Source organism: Gracilinanus agilis, chromosome 2, assembly GCF_016433145.1.
Source record: "Gracilinanus agilis isolate LMUSP501 chromosome 2, AgileGrace, whole genome shotgun sequence".
NCBI classification, from domain to species: domain Eukaryota; kingdom Metazoa; phylum Chordata; class Mammalia; order Didelphimorphia; family Didelphidae; genus Gracilinanus; species Gracilinanus agilis.
This window is the reverse complement of record NC_058131.1, coordinates 652245119-652268076: the sequence shown is the minus strand read 5'-3', so window position 1 is coordinate 652268076 and position 22958 is coordinate 652245119. Positions and strand designations below refer to the sequence as shown.

Sequence of the window (22958 nt, the reverse complement as noted above, 5' to 3'; positions counted from 1 at the left end):
ACAGATAAGAATAGAAAGATCTGTATGAACTGATGCAGAGTGAAGTAAGCAGAACTAAGCTAACAATATACCCAATAATTACCATACTGGAGAAGATGGAAATGAAGAGAACCACCACATTCACAAAAAATCAAAAGTGAAAGTTGTAAAATTTGTAAAGAATACAGTTGGCTCCAAAGAAGAGACATGAAAAGATACCTTACCTCTATCCTACTGAGGAGGAGAGAAGTTCATGAATGTGGTACATTATGTGACCTCTAAGGTATCTTATAATTCTCAAATTCTGTAATTCTGTGTGAAGAATTTAATCAAGAAGATATAAAAGAGGTTTTATGACAATTAAATCAAAGGAAAATTCAGTAGCTCACACAAAGACAAGAGTAGCAAAAACGAGTCTTGTACCTGTGATACTGGAAATCTGGGGAAGCTCGATCTTAATATTGAGGTCTCTGGTATAAACTTCCTGTGGATGTTTAGGGGACTTGAAAACTACATTTCCTATAATTCCTCTTGTGTAATACAGGTGGGCAGGAAGTGTGATTACATAGACAAAGATATAAAGTCTCAGAACTTGATTGGGCCACTCTTTTTGCTAGAAAGCAGCCAAGGGGAAGGTATGGTGGAATTTTTTAATTAGATCTTAGCAGGCATGTGGTTTTCTCAATTATGAATATGGATTACATTAAACCCTTAATATTTTAAAATATATCCATCTATATCAATTTTATTTATAACATACCAAGAGAATAACTAATACTATGATAACATTATAAAATTTCTGAAAGACTTAAAAATTCTATCAGTAAAATAACCAGCCAGGATTCCAGAGGACTGAAAAATAAAACATGCTACTTATTCATCTCCTAATAGTGAGGTAGCGACACAGTGGATAGAGCCCTAGACCCAGAGGCAGGAAGATCTGAGTTCAAATCCAGCCTTAGGCATCTCCCAGCTATATGTCCCTGGGCAAGTCACTTAACTAACCCTTGCTGCTTCAGTTTCCTCCTATATAAAATGGGGTAATATTACCACCTATATCAACAACACTATGTCATAGTGTTGTTGAGAATAAAATAAGATGTTTATAAAGCACCTTACAAGATCTCAACATACTGTGGAAATTCTAGTTGTTATTCTTTTAGCCAAAATGAGACATTCTGGACAATGCAAATGTGGGAATTTGTTTTGATGTTACACAACTGTTATAAAGAGTTTCTTTTTTTCTTCATTAGAGGTAGGGATATGGGAAAGAATAAAATAAATGTTTTTAATTTTTTGAAAATCATAAAAAACACAAATTTTGTTCTTGGGAATATAAAAAACTGCACAAGATGCTGGGGTAGGACCACTAGGATAAGGTCACTAGTATAGGGCCACTGGGAATTCATATCTGGAAAAGCTCCTTCTCATTCACACTTCTCCATTGATATGCACTGGTCCTGGTGAACATCAGACCCTTTGGACAGAACAGTCCAAGGCATTATACAACTATAGAAAGACCATAGTAGCCACTAACACAAATAGATTCAGATAACCTAAGAAATAGAGATGTCAGGGAAAATATGGCTTCAGAGAAACCACCTTACAACTAGAGTTTATTAAATCTTCCATCTCTCCTTTCTGTTAAGAACCAAAGCAAGTGTAAGAGAATAATTGTGTATTGGAGGTAAAAGAATTGAAAAGTGATCTCTTAGCTCCTCAAGTTTTAAATCAGATGTGACAGCAATAGTCTCAATGTCCAAGGGGTAACTTATATGGCAAAGTAGTACTAGTAGAATGAAAACCATATAAATGTAGGCATGCAGCAAAGTCTAAAGCAGAATGTTCAGGAGTTGTGTTCCTATTAAGATTTTCTGGGCAACTGATATCAATATGGAAATATGTTTTACATGATAATACATGCATAGCCCACATCAAATTGCTTACCATCTCTGGGGAGAGGAAGCAAAAGATGGGAGGGAGATTATTTGGATCCTATAACTTCAGAAAAATTGTGTGGAAAAATGTTATTACATGTAATTGGCAAAATATCCTTATAAAAAATTTTTGCCAAGAAAATCCCAAATGGGGTGACAAAGAGTTGGACACAAATGAACGACAACTTTTTTCCGTGAATATACCCTAAATTTAAAAAATCAAAAGAATTTTTACTCCTCTGAGACTACCTTCCTGAATCACTTAAATAGAAAAATCATAGGATTTAGAGCAACGGACATTAGAAGCCACCTACTTCAACCTCCTCGTTTTTCAAGACCAGAAAAGTGTTGACTTTCCCAAAATCACATAGGGAGTACATAGGTGTGGTGGGATTTGAACATAGGTCCTCTGATGTCAAATCTAATGTCTTTCTCCACTGTGTCATTCAGCTTTTTATTGTTTTCTTGTGTATTTTTAAATTAATTTGTTCTATTTACTATGGCAGAGCAGAGATAGCGATGGCCTTGACACCTAGAAGACCCGAGCTTGTCTTGTCTCTGACAGACTGGTTGGATAACCCTGGACAAGTTATTTAACTTCTCTCTACTCTAGGCAAATTTCTAAGACTCTAAGTTTCGAAAAAGGTGCTGTCCTGCATTGGTTGAAGAGTTTCCTAATTGGGCGTTATTTCTACCAATATCATTGGTTTAGTTCATTTTTGCTGTAACCACTTTTCATGGCTAGCAATTTTTCCTTTTTTCTTGACTATATAGATTCTTGTTGTCCATAAACGTTTTTTTTTTATGAAACCAACATCAGCCTTGTTGTCAATAACTCCTATACCAAGGAGAAAAATCCTTCTTACCTCTACAATTAAATTGCCACAACTAAGATGGATATATATTATTACATGTTCTTCTATCTTCTTTATACTTTGATGGGGTTATTTTTACATTTAAATATAATCCAGTTGAAATTCAATATATTATATTATGAAAGGTGTGTGTCTAAATATATTTTTGCCAGATGGCTAACAAATTTTTATAACTATGTTTATTAAATAATGACTCCTTTCCCAATCCAAGCCACTCTTTTCAAATGAAAGCTACACCACTATCACCACTCCAACCTAGCATCTATTTTCACACCTTAATATGAATGATCTTAGTTAAATAAATAAAAGCTTTTCTCCACAAACCTAACTCAAAGAATGGGATTTTTTTTAATAAGGGGTAGGAAGGAGAAAGAAATTATATTAGAGTATAAGGAAAGTTGGTAGAGGTCAGGCCTAGGTGGGAGCATTGCCCTGGGGGCCATTAGGCAAATTAGACTCCAAATTCCCTCTGAAGGACTTGTGTGTGACATACAAAAAGGGTCTCATATAATTTTCCTTCTCAGTGAGTTGAGGGAGGAGGGTAGGGATTGAGAGAATTTGGAACTGACAATTTAAAAATTGATGTTTTAAAAAATAAATAGAATTGTGTTAACTCCTTGAGCAAAGATGCTATTTTTTTGCCTCTCTTTGTATTCCCACATTGTTTGTCCTCCACTTTCAAAGAGGACCATTGACTTCATGGGGTGACGTCTTGACTTGTGCATGAATTGGATTTAAGTAAGGTAGAGTTATACAAAGTCATCAGCCTCACTCTCTCTTCTAAAATAATCCAAGTCCAGTGGCAAGACAAAAGTCAGACCAACTGGTGATGGCCTAGGATGCAGTGGATGACCTTGGTGTCTTTGATGTGTAACCAACCTCTAAGCACTCCAAAATGCCAGCTTCAGCCCTCTTTATGACCAGAGGATCAAATTGTTCTCATCTGCCCATTCTACTGAGGGGAAGTTAGGGAGATGTCTACCCCAAGTGTGTGAGGTTCCAAATAAATGCTTATTGATGGACTTGGGAGATAAAAGTGGAGAGAGAGGATGGTGGAAAACAGATACAGAAAAACCCAAGAGGAGCCCCAGAACAAACATAGAAGGTTCTGACACTGAGGATAAGCTTCCTACTGCCCCTGGTTTTCTACCAAAGTCTTCTCCCAATTATTCTCTTTTGACCAGATAATTTCTCATACTAAGCTCCACAGGCTCTTGTACCTATTCTTCTTTCATATCTGTGTACCACCTTTGACATCTATTGTTTTGGAGTCTCAAGGTTCATTTCTCTTTTGACATGGGGTCCCAGGGCAAGTAAAAAAACACAGCTGATATTGTTTAGAGATTAGAACCAACCAGGGGCAGACTCTCTCTACCACTATCCACAGGGAGCTGTTTTTTGCCTTTCTTTGTATCTCCATGTTCTTTGGCTTTCGTTTTCAAAGCAGATCAATGACTTCATGGGGTGATATCCTGTTTTGTACATGAATTAGATTTCAGTAAGGTAGAGTTGCACGAAGTTGTCTACACACCTGGTAAAAAGATGCTATTCAGTTCAATCCCCTCATTTCATAGTTAAGAGGTTACACAGGGAGTCAGTTGTACTCTTTCTCCTGTGGTAGCATGGAATAATGGAGAGAGAGGGTCAGCCTTAGAGTTAGGAAAAATGGAGTTCAAGTCGCATCTCTGAACAGGTGACCTAGGAAATATCAGTTTGCAATTTAGTGTCCCAGGTAACTTTAAATTTTAAATTAGAGCTTTACTTGCACTAGAGAATCCCCCAACAAGAAAGAAATCCCAGATGTCAAATACAAAACTAAGAGTCATTTGCCCTTAAAGAGGTTCCATTCTTCTCTTAAGTATCTGATCAAGGTTTATTGAAACAACAATAAGAAACCAAATGAACAGTTTCACTTCCTTTCTTCTTTATTTCCAATGAAAAGTTGGAGCAATGAAACTGAACCATCACCTCTTTCCCTCAAGATGCCATCTAGGGGGCAGCTAAGTGGCTCAGTGTATAGAGAGCCAGACCTGGAGGCAAGAGGACTTGGATTTAAATCTGGCCTCAGACACTTCCTAGCTGTATGACTCTGGACATGTCACTTAACCACCACATTTGCCTGGCTCTTCCTCTTCTTTCTTAGAGTGGTTACTAAGGCAAAAAATAAGTATCTAAAAATATGCTATTCAGTTCAATCCCTTCATGTCATACTTAAGGGGTCACACAGGGAGTAAGTTGTACTCTTTCTCCTATGCCATTCTATCTTCTTACACTATCATCCCAAATGGGGGAAAAGGAGAAACTGAGAAATAAGCATTGAACTTCTGGTTTCTCCCTTTTATCTCTAGTTTCTCTTAAATTCAAACTCATGGTCTATAAATAAAGGTGGTTTATGTCTACCCTCAGTTATCCATAAAGTCCTAGATCAAAAAATAATAAGAAACTTTATCAATTATCATTGGCATTCATCTCCTTGCCACTGGAAGGTATTTGTTTTCATGGCATCTATTTTCATCTTCCAAGGAAGGATCGATCTGTATATTTTATTATGTCAATTGCTTTCCCAGAAGTTCCACTTTGGTAGCCATTTTATCTATTCCATTTATTGGTTATGCCCATCACTTCTCAACTTCCATTGCATTTGTAAGTATAACAGAAAAATTTTGTCCCCTTATGACCCACAGTAAACCAAAAAGGATATAAAAACAAAACCTAGTCATCCACACACATCCCATACTTCCAGTTCTCTCCCTATAAGCCAATAATGAATACTAATACTTTGCAAACGTGAGTTCCATCTTAGGTGCTAAATCAAAGCAGAGGAATTGGTGATGTTTTAAAAGCAAGAAAACATCTTTCCCCTCTTGGTAATATATACAATTTTATTAATTAACTCTCCTCTGTAGGACACAGTTTAAACTAGAGTAGTTGATTGTCCTTGGAGGGATGGAATATCAATTTCACTGATCTGCTTGAGTCAATAGATATTTCTTCCAGCTCTTTATGATAAAGGAGTTTAGGTTATACCCTGAGGCAATAGAGTTTCTAAAAGGACCCCCCCAAAAAGAAAATAATACAATTCTTATCAAAACCCTTATCTGTGTAGTAAACAATCAATTCCAGAAAAGAGATAATGGAACATCCTCCTCTAGGGAGAAAGTTGGTAGCCTGCAAGTAGGGAATGAGATTTACTTTGTCAAACATAGATGAACTGTAAAAAATAAAAATTAAAAAGTGAGAATCATAATACTTGCTTCCCAGTTACCTACTAAAGTTTATATTTTATCACATGTATAAAAACATTATTCTAAGAATGGGTCCGTAGCCTACCAAAGGGTTGAAAATTTAGATCAGCTTTTTGCCTTTTAAAATTTTATCTTATTTTATTTTCACAAAAAATGTTAAGAACTCCTGAACCAGTTGGTCACCAAAAGCACATGATATCCTATTTCCTCAGTCTCTTATCAAATTTCCCCTCCAGAGAACAGAAAATCACTTTACTATTCATCATTGTCTGGTAGATTGACTCAGTTTGCTACTTAACATGTCAATGAAACCAAGACTAGCCATTCATTCCCCACATCAAAATAATAAGCTGACATTTCTACAACTCTTCACAAAGGATTTTCTTTATAACTATGTTGAGACATAGGCAGGGCAACCATTACAAATAATTCCATTGTATAGACTAGGAAACAGCCTAAAAGAGGTGAAAGAACTTGTTCATAGTCACCCAACTGGAATGTGTCTTCTGATGTCATATCCAGTGTTTTTTCCCCTCAACTACAATGCCACTCTGCTCTGTATGGGGGGTTCAGGAAGGACTAGCACCTCTTAGTGTAAGGATTTGCCAAGTCCTTTCAGGGCTACTCATCCACCTTTCACCCAACTCTCATCTGTGACTCCAAGAAGCTGGAATATGTGCAGTAGCCACCGGCTAGTAGAACTATCTCTGCAGACAGGCTAAACCAGGATGAAGGTAACTGATGGGCCACAAACCCACTGGAGAGTTAGAGAAGTATCTATTCCAGGCAATGAAGATTTTTCCCATCAGAAGGGGCAGATAAGTAAAATTTGTTCCAAAGACAGCTGAAGTAGGCAGCTTGGTCAAACACGGAAGGCACCAAGATCACCCACTACATGGAGAGCCATCACTGTCATCCTGATTTTTATCTTGCCACTGGACTTCATAGACTCTCAAAGAGAGAGTGATGCTGAACTTTGTGCAATAATTTATGGACAAGTCAAAAATCATCATCAGGTACTTAATCCTTCTGCTTCTCAATTTCCTCATGTAAAAAATAAAAAATTTGAACCAGATGTCTTCTAGTCCTATCCAGCCCAAAATGCATGAATCTTTTTTAAAAAATCCTTTTAGTGCCACAAAGTACACTGTTAAAATTGTCCTTATATTTCACATATGTTAGTGATCACAAGATGGTGGACTAGACAGTTCAATATAACATATAATCACTCCTAGAAAAACAATGTGTCCATCCCATGGGTGGGAAGTACAGCATCTTCATCATCTGCCAAAAGTGATTATTACTAGAGAGAGCCAAATATTGTTCCATAACAGCCTACAAACATAATTTATTAATAGTAGCATTTATATAGTACTTTAAGGTTTTTAAAGCACTTCACAAATATTACTTCATTTTATTCTCACATCAACACTGAATGGTAAATGCAATTATTCTCATTTTCCCAATGAGGAAACTGAGGCAGACAGAACTTAAGGAATTGCCCATAGCCATATTAAGTGTCTGAGTCAGAATCTGAACTGATGTCTTCTTAATTACAAGTCAAGCACTCTATTCACTGAGCCACCTAGCTGCCTCCAGTACTAAATTAGTACTAATTTATTAAGTTACTTATTATGTGCAAGGCACCGGACAAAGATGAACAAGACATAATTCCTACCACCAAAGAACTAATGAGGAGATAAAACACAAAATCATCAGAATTTCAAATTTGGAAAAAATCTCAGGGGTCATTTAGTTCAACTCAAATTCTAAAGGTATTCAGACTATAACCTATGGGACAAATGAGCATCCAGCACTCTAGGAAAGGGAAGCAAATCCATCAATGCCTAAAGCAGTCTATTCAACTTTGAGACAGCTCTTATTTTTTAGGAAATAATTCTGTAATGGTCAAAGAGATGGTTTTATAAAAATCTGGCAAGATTTTTATAAACTGATGCAAAGTGAAGCAAATAGCCAGAAATAACAAATTATACAATAACCATAACATGGTAAAGACAAATTTGAGAGACTAATGACTAAACTTAGTTTAAGAGGACCAATGATAAAGACAGAGAGGAGATAGACTCAAGATGCTGAACAAAACATACAGTGATTTATTTGGCTTAACTGCATATTTGTCACACATGTTTTGCTTTTCCTTCTTTCTTTTTCTTTCATTTGAAAATTTTATTTAATTGATTAATTTAGAATACTTTTCTGTGATTACATGATTCATGTTCTTTCTCTCCTCTCCTCCCACCCTCCTCCCATAGCCAATGTGTAATTCCATTGGGGTTTACATGTGTCATAATCCAAGAACTATTTCCATATTACTGATGTTTGCACTGGAGTGATCATTTAGAATCTACATCCCCAATCATATCCCCATCGACCCATGTGATCAAGCAGTTGGTTTTCTTCTGTGTTTCTACTTCCACAGTTCTTTCTCTGGATGTGAATAGTGTTCTTTCTCATAAGTCCCTCAGAGTTGTCCTGGATTATTGCATTGCTGCTAGTCCTTCTTTCTTTTTCCAAAGGACATGTTTCATAGGAGGAGGAGAAAGCAAAAGCTTGTTCATTGAGAATAAAATAAGATAAAGTTTTGAAAAGGGAAAAAAAGGAGTATGTCCCATCATCAAGCTTACATTTTCTTTTATTTTACATTACTATCACTTTTTCAGTTACTTTTCTTAGCTCCCAATAGAAACCTCCCTTCTAACAATAAAGTCCCTCCAACAAATCTATGTAACTGGTATTACTTTCTCCACTTTAGAGAGGAGAAAATTGAGGCTGACATAACAAAGAAGGTCCCTTTCAGCCGTAATTTAATGGGCATATGTTTCTGTCTTTATGAGGCTTTCTTGGTGCCTTTCAAGCCATTTCTACAGTCCCAGGAGGAAGAGAGATACTGAAGGGGGTGGAGTGAGGAACAAAAAGGCTGGAGAGATCCTTCCAGGATATGAATAGCCCTCTATCCTCGTGATACAATTCTATATACCTTAATTATGAGGCAACTGGATATGACAGAAATTAAAAGTAGAGTTTCCATTCTAGCAAAGGTCTTTCAATTATTCCTACTTACATACTTTTTAATGCTTTTACTTGGCATTTATGTTCTGGAGAAGGCAATATGACATAAGATGGGATGCAGGGTAGGGGAAGAAGAGAAAATAAAAAGATTTCTCCTTTCCTCTTCCTCCCTGTCCAACTTTACCTTGAAGAAGCCAAATCTCTCTGTTTGTAATATGGCCCTGGCCATGCTCTTCAAAAACATGGAAAAAAGAACAAAGGTAATCAAATCTTAAAGATGAGAGGAACCCTATACAATTCTAGATCAGTTCTCTTATTTTACAGGTGAAGACAGTGAGGTCCAGATACTTCTTCAATATCATAGCACTAGTAAGTGGTAGAACCAGAACTAGTACTACTAGTCCTAGGATCTCCTTTATTCTAGTAAAACTGGTGGCACTGAGTGGATAGAGCACTGAGCCTAGAGTCAGGTAGATGAACTGAAATCTGGCTTTAGATATTTGCTAGCTGTGTGATCTTGGCAAGTCACCTGTGCATGCCTCAGTTTCCTCAGTTGTAAAATGGGGATAATAATAGTGCCTACCTTCCAGGGCTATTGGAAGTATCAAATGAGATACTATTTACTTGGCATTTAATATATGCATGTTTCTCTTTCCCTTTACTCTCTATAGTCATGTAATATAATGGAACTTAAAATTAAGAGATCTAGCTTTGAATCCTACCTCAGAAACATATGTATAGACATAAAGTAAGATATCTAATTCTCAAAGCTTTGGTTTCCTCATCTGTAGGATTGAGGCAAAAATATTCATACTACCCAGTTCACTGTCAATTTGTAAGGAAGGTGCTAAGTAAAAAGTAAAGGGTTGTATAAATATGAATTGTGATTCTTACGTTATAAGACATGGAGAAGCAGAACTCCCTTTCTGGTAGTCCTCAGAAAAATTCCATTTTGGGCCCTGTAACTCAATTAAGTAAGCATCAATGGGCAACAAATCCAATTCATGGACCAGCAGTGGATTAGAGAAGGCAAAATTGGGGTTCTAGTGCTCCAGCCAAATTGCCCTAATCATTGTCCCCATCCCTCATTCCTGCCTCGCGTTCACCTTCTTTATGCCTTTGCACAGGCTGCCACCCATCCCTTTCTCCCCTCAGCCCCGTTGCCATCTCTTTCAAGCAGCCTTTCACTCATTCCCTCCACACTCCATGGTTAGCACCAACCTATCCCTAAATCAATTTTTATTTATATTTTGCATATTCCTATATTTATTTCTCTGTGAACTTGTTAGATTTGGAGCCAGAGGACTTGGCTTCCTTAGATCCTGCTTCTACCATTCATTCCATGGATGACCTTGGTCCAGTGGAACACAAGCTCTGGCAGGTCCTGCCAGACTGGAAAGACTTGGTGAATGGCTATGATGGTGAATTATGGATCTGCTATCTGAGAACCAATTTAGGTAAATGTGGAAACACTCATTACTGGAAGGAAGGTTGGCCACCATGTATTGAGGGTTTTGGCTACAGCAATTCCAGAAATATTTTTTCTAAATTTCAGAGGGCTTGAGATCTTTTTCCATGGAGGCCCCTAAAGTAGGCCATCTATCAGTTGTTCCAAGTCAGATCCCCACCCCCAAGGACCTTAACATCTAGTAATAAAAATATTAGATGTGTGGTCAGAAAACACACTTCGTACATTATCTCACTTAGATTTCATAGCAACCCTGTGAGGTAGCTTTATTATTAAGTCATTTTTCAGTCAGCATGATGCCATTTGGAGTTTTCTTGGCAAAGACACTGAACTGGTTTTCCATTTCCTTCTCTGGTTCATTTTATAGATGAGGAAATCGAAGCAAACAGTATTAAGTGACTTGTCCAGGGTCACATAGCCAGTGTCTGAGGCTACATTTGAACTCAGAAAGGTTAAGTCTTCCTGACTCCAGGCTACCTAACTACCCAATGAATGGCATGAGTCTATGAGAAAGTCACTGAAGCATTACCTCCCCAAAGCTGAAAGTCTTAGGTGAAAGATGTAGAGTTGGAGTAAAATGATAAGGGAATAAAGCATTTATTAAGTACCTGCTGTGTACCTGGCACTATGCTAAGCTCTTTACAGATATCTCATTTCACATAATCTCAAATTTCTCATTTAATCCTTCACAAGACCTCTGGAGGTAGGTAGTGTTATAATCCCCATTCTGCTATAGAGGAAAATTGAAGCAAACAGAAGTTAAGTGATTTGTCCTGGGTTATAGAGTTAGTTAATATTTGAAGCCAAATTTGAACTCAGATCTTTTTAACCCCAGGTCCAACATTCTATCTCCTGTCCCACCTCACCTCTACAGAAGACATATATGTTTGTGAACACATTTACATATTTCTGAATATGTATTCATAAAATAGATACATGTGTATATTTATGCATATATAATCATATTATATAACCACAAGCTTATAATATGTTTCTAGTGTGTAAATTTAAATATTTATACTTGTAGAAATATATGTTTATATTTCCCTAGAGAGAGAATATAGAATATAGAAAATATAAATGTAGAAATATATATTTATATTCATATATAAGCAAATATATTTATAATGTGTTTGAATAAATAAAAACATATATGTATATTCATGTATGCAGATAGAGCATTTATTAAGTGATTACTTTAAGTGATTTATTAAATGATTAGTACCAGGCATCATATTAAGTGCTAAGAATACAAATACATGTAAGGGAGTGAGCTGTTACAAATAGCTAAGTTCCTCAAGGATCCTACAGGTTGGTAGCAGCTGGCACCTGGGAAGGGATGGGAAGGGGCACCCTTTTGTCCACACTTGTCTTAGCCATCAGGGGAGAGAGCAATAGACACAGAAGCAAGGTGTCTTGAGGGCAAGGACCAGATTTAATCCATATTTTGTATACTCCTCCTGGCTGAGCCCAGCAAAACCATCCATCTCTTCCCAAGGATATAGAGCCCCCTTACTCCTTCTGGCAAACTCTGGCCTCAGGAAAATTAGCTCAGGATCTCTTTTTCAGGCAGTTAAAATAAAGGGAGCTCATTCATAACTAAATATCAAAACAATGATGAGCTTTAAAAGTCCATGAAAAGATAACGTTTCCCTCATGTCTCCTCTCCCCTGCTCACTCCTTCTCTTTCCCTTTCTAAAAATCCCTGTAGGATTATAAGATGGGGCTTTAAGGACAAGGACAACTTTCCATCAAATATAAAATCCTCTGGTTGGCTTTTAAAGTTTTCAGGACTTTTCTGACTTTCCAATCTTCTTACACTTTATGCTCCTCCACAGACTCTGCAGTCCAGCCTCACTGACCTTCCCTCTCTGGAATGTTTCCCTGGCTGAATCCCAAGCCTGGAATGCTCTGCCTCCTTACTTCCACTTCCTGCTTTTTCTGGCTTCCTTTCCCTAAGACACAGCTCAAATTCTACCTTCTACAAGAAGTCTTTCTCAATTCTTACCACCACCCCCAACCACAATGCATTCCCTCTGAGATTTCTCCTATTTGCACAGCATAGATCTGTATGTATATAGTTTAACAGAATGTTTTCTCCCCAATTAAATTGTCATTTAATTGTAAATTCCCTTTGAGGGCAAGGGACCATGCTTTTTGCCTTCCTTTGCCTAGCACTTAGCATATATAGTAATCACTTAATAAGGGCATGTGGGTGGCTAGCGTGTTGGACCTGGAGTCAAGAAGACTCATGTTCCTGAATTGAAATCTGGCCTCATACACTTCCTAGATGCGTGATCTTGGGTAAGTCACTAAACCCTGTTTGCCTCGGTTTCCTCATTTATAAAATGAACTGGAAAAAGAAATGGTCAACCCCTCTGCTATCATCGCCAAGAAAATCTCAAATGGGCTCATGAAAAGTGAGACATTACTGAAAATGCCTAAACAATAACAAAAGCAAAAATAATACAATAGCAGGGCCTCTGTGAAAACCATAGAAAGCTATAATAACAACGATACTTTACATTTGGAACCCCCTTTACAATTTCCAAAGTACTTTCACTTGCATTTTGTAGGTTTGCTCCCACAATTTTGGGATGCAGAGAATCCAAACATCCATTTTACAGAGGAGAAAAATGAGATTCAGAAGATAAGTAACTTGTCCAAATGTCCTGCAAAGAGAGAAGCACAGACTTTGGACCCACAGGGCTGTGCTATTTTTCTCTATATCCCTGTCTCCTGGCAAAGAATGACAAGTAGCTTTGCCATAGTCTGGGGTATCATTCACTCATTTTCCCATCGGTCTCTCCTGAATCACATCTGGAATGGTCCAAAAGAGTAGACTTTTATTACTGACAGCTGCAGCTATCAGCCACCATATCTTTGTACTGTTTGAGCACTACGTTGTTTAAATCATCATAATACAAGAGGTTGATGGAATTCAGTTTTCTAGGGACGCAAGAGGGCCTAGACACATTTGGGTCGAGCTTGAAGCGAACAACAAAGGACAAGAAGCAGGCATGATTGGAGGCCTCTGCCCCATGGCCCAAGGGAAATAAACATTTTCCCCTGCAGTAGTTGGCTTGGTATCCTTTGGGGGAAATAACCCATTTTGACCACCCTATTTTCTCAAAATCCACATAAAGAGGAGCTTTCTGGCAGCCCTTTGGAACAAATTCGTTCTTAGCAATGCTTCTGGATTTCCGGATGCCGTGGCTGATGTTGACGTTGGGAGGTGATTCAACAAGTCCAAGGAAATCCAAAAAGCTAGAATTCGTCTGTCTATCCGGCTGAAACACTGCCAAAAAGATCACAAGGCATGACTTAGTCTCTTGAAACTGAAGAATCAACAGTTAATGTGAACCTTTAAATGATAGCAGGGTCTTTAGCACATGTACTTTCTTAGCTCCTCATTTTTCTGGACTCTGCTTTAGACTTGACATCTCCATCCTAAAACTCCTAATCCATCCTCTCCACCTCACTTACTGCATCCTACTTTCTGTCTTTCCGAAGATCCCTTGGGAAATAGGATTCGTTCTGGGAGCTCACAATGAAGAAATGTTAGACAAGAAGAAATCGGTTTGTAACTCTGTGTGCTCTAGTCATTGTGTAGACCAGTGATTCCCAAAGTGGGCACCACCACCCCCTGGTGAGTGCTGCAGCGATCTAGGGGGGCAGTGATGGCCACAGGCGCATTTATCTTTCCTATTAATTGCTATTAAGATTTTAAAAAATTAATTTCCAGGGCGCTAAGTATTATTTTTTCTGGAAAGGGGGGCAGTAAGCCAAAAAAGTTTGGGAACCACTGGTGTAGACCATTTCTTTGGAAGGTTTGGCTAGAGGGAAAGATAACAAAATTAGCTAGAGCAAGGTTGTTTCTTTACCTGGGGTCCATGAACTTGTTCTATTAATTATTTCAATCTATTATTTTGCTGACTGCAATTCAATTTCCTTTATAGTGCTATGTATTTTATTTTGTTAATTTTACAACATTGTTCTGAAAAGAACATTAGAATTACAAAGGGGTCCATGACACAAAAATTGATTAAAAACTCCTGATCTTAGAAGAATCCTCTTTCTCTTTTTCTCACTAGTCTTTCTCTATCTCAAGACATGGTGCAGGGTGCCTTGCCCAAACAAGAAATATTTCCATTGGAGGCAAAGTGTTCTCATGAGAATTAAAACATTTGTTTTCCTACTAAGGTTTGTGTCAATGTAACTCAGGGAAGAATTCTGGATCAAGTATAACTAATTATTTAGATAAACCAATCAATCAGAATTTTTAAGTGCCTACTGTGTATCAAGTCCTTGCTAGGGACTGGAGATGCAAATATAAACGATGTAACAATATCCACTCGTAAGGAGTTAATGTATACATTTTTTAAACCCTTACCTTCCATCCTAGAATCAATACTATGTATTGGTTTTAAGGCAGAAGAACGGTAAGGGCTAGGAACTGGGGGGTTAAGTGACTTGCCCATAGTGACACAGCCAGGAAGTATCTGAGGCCGGATTTGAACCTAGGACCTCCCAACTCTAGGCCTGGCTCTCAATGCACTGAGCCACCCATCTAACTCCTAGTTTATGTACTTAGAATTTTAATTTTTATTCTCTTAAAAACCAATTATTGATTAATAATTGATATTAAACCAATATCAAGACAGAACTTTTGGGTTATTTTCCGACAAATAAGGATGGTTTTGTGCTCTTCTTTGCACGGATTTATTTGTGATCAATGACTTATATTTTTGAAATGGCTAACTAAGGGTCAGGTATTGGCTGTAATTGCAGAGCACAGTTAACTGGCCCATTTATAAATCTAGCCCATGAGCTTGGCTCATAGCCACCCAACAAGATGGAATCCAAGCTAACTTAGCCAACCCACTCCAAGATGCTCTTGGCTTGTTTCTCAGCCTCTTTCCCCAAAACCAGCTTCCTCGGCTTCCCCAACTTAAGCTTCTCCAATATCTCCATTCGAGGTAGGTAAGGAGAGATATTGTTTTTCTATCTCCAGAAAATTTTAGACTTAAATTGGTAAGAAAATGTGTTTGGCACTAGAGTGCTCTAAGAACTAGTGTTGCTGACTGACATGAATTCCATGAGTGTTTGGTGAGGTTAATTGGCAAATGACAAGAATATTTACTTCTAAGTGAACCAATGAAAAGATCCTCCCTTAAAGTAATTCTTACTCAATGGTGGTGCCAGGTATCCACTTCTAAGAGGTTCATGGTCTTCTTTTTCGGTGAAGAGAACAAGTAAGGAATTCCTGTTCTCCTTATTCTTCCATTTTCGGTCAGTTCTATGATAGCTATAATTCAAAGGGGGGCCAACATTCTTCGTTGTAAGTACCAAAAAGCTCCGGTCAGAAAAGTTGCCATGGACCCAATCATTTACCTAATGATGAGAAACGTGATGGTGAAGCAGACAAAATTAGGAAAAGATGAGTTTAAGTCTTGCTTCTGATCTAGGCTAGTTATATGAACATGGGCAACTTGCTGAACCCCTCCCATTGGACACCGAGCAACTCTCCAAGATTATAAGTGGTGAGTAACTTGTATTTCTACATCAGTGGAAGAAGATTGTATATCAGCAGTTCTATCACACTGATGAAATCACAAGTCTGGAGCTCCACCACTACCACCACCACCACCACCTCCAAAAAAAAAAAATTTATAATCCATAATGCTACTTGGAACACATGCAGTGTTGCTCTATTATTCAGAAACCCACCACTGACTTAAACAGAGACAATGTTCTGTTTTAACCTTGACTGGGAATCCTAGACATTCTTGCTCCATCATCTCAAGACATCCTTATTCCTGAGTTCCTTCCCATAATTTAAAAGTTCATTTTTTCCACTCACCGTCTCAGTGACATCAAATACCAGCCAGCCTTCTGACTTCAGAGGAAGATTCCTAGATGTAAGGAGACTACCACGTTCAGCCTCTGCTGTGGGACCTAAAAGTTCATGGACTTCCACCTGGGAACAAAAAGCAAAACAATAACCACATGATAATTATTATACACTCACGGATAAGTTAGCAGATAAGCTCAGAGATTCTCTTTAGAAATTTGAGTTAAAACAGTCTTGTCATTCTGGGACTTTATCCTGTTAGAACCCCAAGCCACCAAGAACTATTCTAATTGGTTTGAAGGACAAAGTCCTCTTTCTTCTTTGAAATATAAAATTGCCTCTCCTCTTAGGAAGCTATAGCTTCTCTCTCTCCTTTTTCCCTGTTCCCATTCATTATCCCACATCTTCTACAGTTACCTAAATCCTGACTGACTCCACTCTAATACTTCTCTTCCAGCTGCAGAGTTTCTTTAGATGCCACTTACCACTCTGATACCCTTAGAAACAATACTGAACAAGTCAGAAGAGGAATGTCCTAAAGAGTACCATTTATCCCTTTTCCTTACATTTCTTCCAATTATCAAGCTTCCAAAAGACACAGCTTGATAGAGAAGGCTGGCCATGAAGTCAGTATTCAAGGCCCACCTCTGTCACATACTGGCTTTGTAACTCCAGATAAGTCATTTGATCTCAGTTCTCCTGGCAATTCATTAAGACTATGAGTCACAGATGAATTATTATTCTTTACCAATGGAAGAGTTTGTATCCTAATTAAATCCAATCACCCTTTCCCAACCTTGAGAGAATCCTTTCTCTCAACTATGTTCAGTATAGTTTTGACTAGAATATACCATATATACAGACTGTATGGATACATTTAGGTACATTTGACAATTTCATTTTTATCAGATCAAAAAAATGAGTTTTATCTCTATGATTTGGGGGTTATTAATTATGTTTTCTGATAGGTGAGAATGACACTAACTTAATTTCAATATTTATAACCATCAATCATCATTTCACACATCTGGTAGCAAGTTGTAATGGAAAAAAAACTGGATTTGGAATCTGAGAACCTAGATTGAAATCCTGTTTCTCCTGCTTACTACTCACATGTACTTGGACAAGTGGCTTGACACCCATGGCCTCCATTTCTTCATCTTTAAAATGATTCTGGGTTGACTACATGACCTCTAAAGATTTTTCTCACTCTAGAGATAACCTCATGATTCCATGACAAAAGATACTCTTACTTACTCTACTGTAATGAACAATCTTATCTTCACTCAAGAGCTCTTGCGATTGGCTGAGTTTAAATACATGGAGTTCAGCTCGTAATATCTTCTCATGTTGGCCAACAGAAGAGAGGTTGAAGAAAAAATGAGACTGGTTGATGTGTACTGCAAAAGACCAGTGAAGAAAAGCTATATTAATGAGTGTCCTCATGAATAGCAATCAACGTGATTATGGAACACCCAGTAGGTTTTGGTGGGCTGAGGGGTCATCTTGCCAGTTAATGTCAAAAATTAAACGTATGAAGGAGGTTCAAAGAACAGGCCTGGGTGAAACAATAGTAGACTGTCAACAGCAGCTGAATGGCACTGTTAAATGGAAGAATATAAAAAGAAAGGAGATTAATTTTGAGTGCCCTGGAGATATACATTACCCCTGAGATTTTACTTGTTACTTCTTGTCAGATACTCAAAATCTCTCCTTTCCTCAAGCCTCCTATACTTTCCCTTCCTTCTCAGCTGAGAACCTCTAATCTTATTAAGAAAATAAAAGCCACTAGTTGTTGTGTCCCTATTCTCCCTTTTTCTTTATCTCAAAGCCCCTTAACATCCTCAATTCTAAGTTTCTGATAGTGTGGTTGTACTTCTTGAAAAACCAATCCCTTCTACATGTGCTCTTAAATCCTTCCCCTCTCACATTCTCCAGAAAATTGGCACCTCAGTTGGTCCTAGTTACTAAAATATTCAACCTCTCCATATCTATTGATTTCTTTCCAACTATCATCAAACATGCCTAAGTCTACCTCATCCTTTAAAAACATCTTCACTCAATCCTATCATTATTTAAAGTTCATGTCCTACATCTCTCCTCCATTTCCCTTAAAAAAATTAAATTAAATTTTCAAAAACTATCTATATTCGTTGCCTCTAATTCCTATCTAGTCACTTCTTAACTCTTTACAACCTGGCTTCTAGTCTAATCATTCTGCTGAAACTGTTCTTAGTTTTTATCTGCCTTGACTTCTGAGGCTTTTGGCACTGTTGACTATCCCTCTTTCTCCTTCTTCAGTTCCCCCTTTCAAACATCCTTATTTCTTCCAAAGGTACCATTATTCTTCCATTCAACATGGTTTATAAACTCAGTGTTATCCCTGACTCCCCAATCTTCCTCATCCTTCATATCCACTCAATTGGCAAACCTCACCATTTCTGTCTCCACCTTATCTCTTGCATCTAGCCCCTTCTCTCTACTCATATAGCAAGCACCTTAGTTCAGGCCTTCTGTCACCTAGATTATTTCAATAAATTCCTAATGAGTCTCCCTGACTCAAATCTCTCCCTTCCATTCTAATCCACCCCTCATCCAGGTGTTAAATGATTTCCCTTAAAGTTAATATTTGGCCATGTAATTCTCCCTGCTCATATCAATAAAATAGTAGCTTCCTATTGCCTCTAGTATAACATTTTAATTCCATTGTTTAACTTTAAAACCCCTCACAATATGGCCTCAGCCTATGCATCCAACTTCATTATATAATAAACCCATTTCCTAACACTATGATCAAGGCAAACTAGCCTTCTCTCTCTTCCTTACACATGGCATTTCATTTCCTATCTCTCCTTTTGCATTGGCTATGCACCATACCTGGAATATACTTCCTCCTCACTTGCACTCCATAGAAGACAGAGATCAGACACAATCCTCTATCCAAAGCTTTTCCTTGTCCTCCCAACTACTAGTCTCTTACTTGTCCTCCACCCTCATCTTTGCATTTATTTGGTAGTTTTTTCTTTATATGTATTCTTCATCTATTAATATGTACACTTTTTTCACTGATAGAAAATTCTTTGAGAGCAGGGGATGGATTTTTGTGACAATATGTAGTTTAGTTGGGACACTAATAGTTGGGGCATCAGAAAAGGCTTTCTTCCTCCTCACCCCCACCCTTTCCAAATGGGGGACACACAAATACATTTGTCTCATTGTCACTCCAGGACCTGTTTCTTCACTTAAGAGCACAGTTCATCAAGGATGGGACCAGGAACCAGGCCTAAATTCAAGTTCAGCCTCAGACACCCTGTAGCTATGTACCCCTGAGTCACTTAACCTCTGCCTACATCAGTTTCCCCAACTAAAAAATGAATAGAATAATAGTACCTATGCTCCAGTGTTGCTGAGAGGTTCAAATGTAATAATGTTGTAAAGTGCTTAGTCTAGTAACTGGCATATAGCAAACAATAATAACTTGTTTCTTCCCTTCCTTTCTTCTTCCCTCCTTTTTCTTCCTTTCCTCTCCCTATTCAAAGTTTACCACAGTCAATCTTTAAATAAATAAACACAGTACCAATTCAACTCCCAAGACATTTAAGGTAAAAATTCCAACTTCCTCTACCCATCATCTCGGGAAAAAATATCTACCAAAATGTATTTTTTTTATTTGAAGTCAAAAGACCTGGGTTTGAATCCTGATCCTTCCATTTGTTATATTCATGATCTTGGGTAAGCCACTTACATGGTATGGGCCATAGTCCCAAAATGAATGAAGAAGTTGAGCTAGTTGTCCTCTGAGGCCTCTTTCAGTTCTAAATTAATAATTCTAAGATCTACGAGTAAGGCAGAGAGAGAGAGAGAGACACAGACAGAGAGAGACCAAAAGATAGAGAGAGAGACAGAGAGATAGAGAGGGAGGGAGAGACAGACAGACAAAGGTAGGCAGACACACACATAAAGAGACAGAGACACAGAAAGAAAACAGATACTAAATTAAAATCCTACTTCTTTCAAGGTCTAGTCCTGATTCTTTGCCAGAAATTGATAGATTTTTCCCCTCTCTCAGGCAAAAAAAGATCAGATCCCTTAACACCATTTCCCCAGTTCTTTCTGACCTGTCCATCTGTAAGGATTTGAAGTCAAGGTAGAGTTGAAAACATAACTCACAGAATTCTATGATTATATGATCTAACAACAAATGATAATGATACATTATACAGCACATTAAAGTTTATAAAGTGCTTTATAAATATTATTACATTTTATCCTCACAAACAATTCTGGGAGAGAATGTGCTATCATTACCCCCATTTTACAGAAGAGAAAACTGATCCTGAGAGTGATTTGTTCAAAATCATATAGCTAGTAAATGTCTGGGACTGGATCGTGAACTGAGATCTTCCTGCCTCCAGGTCCAGAGCTCTGTCCTAATAAGCCATTTAGTTTGCCTAGCAAGATCATAGATTCTTTTTAGAGGAGACAAAAAGGCTAGGAAAATCAGAATCTGCACACTTACCTTTCTCCTCAAAACTTCTCACCATATTTCCTATCAAGGCACCTTCAGTCTTGCTGATGCCATTGGGGTGGGCCACTCGATGGAATAAGTTAGTCATGAATGTGGGTGGCCTCCGAGGACCCCCAGATTTGTGGTCTAATTCCTCCACAGTAAAGAGGTGCTCCATCTCATCAATTAACATTTTCAACTTCCAGTTCCTCTGGGGTGTTGAGTGGGTCCCTGAGAAGCAAAATAGAAGCATCAGGTACTTCCAAATAAAAGTTATCTCCATTGTACCTGGACAGCAGAGCCCACCTAGGCAGGTCAGAGCAGAAGAACTAATAATAGCAGAGCCTCAGAGGTCTTGATGCTTCACTACCTAATCAGGTACCTGAGATATCAAGGGTTTTATTAAGCCATAAGCAGCTCCAGGGCAAGGAATGGATGTTTAATGCCTTGTTGCACTCATTTCCCATTAAGATTTGGAACAAGACCAGATTAGATTACCACCAGATAAGGCACTGAACAAACTCATAATCATAGGGTCCTGTGGAGGGATGCATATTTGTATGACAAAAGGCCAAAAGGAAAGAATTCCTGTGTCCAGCAAGGAAAGGTAGAGTAGATAGGTAACTTTCATTTCCTAAATGAAGATGCTCTAGGTAAAATTGGTAGGCTGCTGTCTGAGAGCCAGAATTCCAAGAGTTTACAATGTTATTTCATGGATCCTCAGAGGAAATGGGGAAAAGGGGAGTTCCAGCAGTTATAAGTGACTAAGGTCATAGTTAGTGGCAAAGGTCAGTTGTGACAGTATCCGGTCCATTGTTTTAGCCAGAAAAGCCAGCAAAAAGTACCTGCAGGCTGATAGACCAGTGGAAACGACTGGATTTGGAGTCCAAGAGCTCATATTTGAACTCTACTCTAGTACTTGTTATTTGTGTGACTTTGGGTAAGTCATCTCACCTCTCTAGGATTGTTTCTTCTTCTACAAAATGAGAGACTTGGACTCGATGACCTTTAAGGTTCTTTCTAGCTCTATATCAATGATGCTATATGATCCCATGATACCCAGCTCAATGAGCTTTCCATTTACTGAGATAATTCAGATATTGGGCCAAGTCCAGATGCTTCAACATTGGTGATTGTCAGCACCAGGAGCAAGACATTGAATCTGCTTTCTGCTTTAGGAAAGTGTGCTATGTCATACCCTCGACCCAGAGTTTCTACTCCTGGGACCACATACCTAAGAACATACACCATTAGCTCAGATGTACAAATACCTTAGTAGCAGCATTATTTGTGATAACAAAAAAAATTAGAGGGAAATGCCGGAATAGTGGAGAATAGATGGACAAATTATGATATATGGATATGCTGGAAAATCACTGCACTATATAGTATGTTATAAGAAAGAAAAATGAAGGATCTAGTATAAAGTGGTAAAAGAAGGAAGAAAACATAAGCAAAAAAAATGAAATACACTACTATAACCATGCAAATAAAGCCAACTTTAGGAGATATCAAAACTTTAGCCAAATATTTCATGGCATGTAGTTTGTTGATGCATATAGATGATATTACCTGGGAATTTGGGGGTATAAGGTGAGAAGTGAGATTGAATCGAAACAAAAAGTATGAATCAATGAAAAAGAAAAAATACATTTCTTTAGAAGAGAGGTTCTTAACCTTTTGTATAGCCTTCTTGGCAGTTTGGTAAAACTATGGACCCCTATGCAGAATAATATTTTAAGTACATAAAGTAAAATAGGATTACCAAAAAAACCAATTAAAATGAAATGTATTTTTTAATTTAACCAGATTTCTAGACCTTGAGTTGAGAGACCTTGCTTAGAATTCAAAAAACAGGGAGAAAGGGAAAGAAACACTCTCACTCAGTTCCAACTATATGCCAGGCACTGTGCTGAGCTCTACAAATATTATCTCATTTGATCCTCACAATAATTCTTTAAAGTAGCTATTATTATTCTCATTTTACAGTTAAGGAAACTAAACTAACTCTCTCTCTCTCTCTCTCTCTCTCTCTCTCTCTCTCTCTCTCTCTCTCTCTCTCT

The 22958-nt window shown here is 37.9% G+C and overlaps 1 protein-coding gene across 1 annotated transcript; it reads right to left on the bottom strand.

Annotated features, from left to right (window-relative positions):
* Nucleotides 1-13383: 13383 nt before the first annotated feature.
* Nucleotides 13384-21178, bottom strand: LOC123234308 (bone morphogenetic protein 2-like). The gene is made up of 5 exons (XM_044660221.1): nucleotides 20908-21178; nucleotides 17646-17788; nucleotides 16398-16514; nucleotides 15724-15928; nucleotides 13384-13832 (listed from the first exon to the last, which is right to left on the bottom strand). The coding sequence occupies exons 1-5, from the start codon at nucleotides 21176-21178 to the stop codon at nucleotides 13384-13386; spliced, it is 1185 nt and encodes a 394-aa protein (XP_044516156.1).
* Between the last annotated feature and the right edge of the window lie 1780 nt (nucleotides 21179-22958).

Bases quoted from the DNA above. Each gene is read 5' to 3' on its own strand.
- LOC123234308 (XM_044660221.1), bottom strand. From the start codon at position 21,178: ATGGAGATAACTTTTATTTGGAAGTACCTGATGCTTCTATTTTGCTTC. The intron at 17,789-20,907 runs GTAAGTGTGCAG...GGTCTTTTGCAG, and splicing joins GAGAAGTTTTGAGGAGAAAG to TACACATCAACCAGTCTCAT. The intron at 16,515-17,645 runs GTAAGTAAGAGT...TTTTGTTCCCAG, and splicing joins AGATTGTTCATTACAGTAGA to GTGGAAGTCCATGAACTTTT.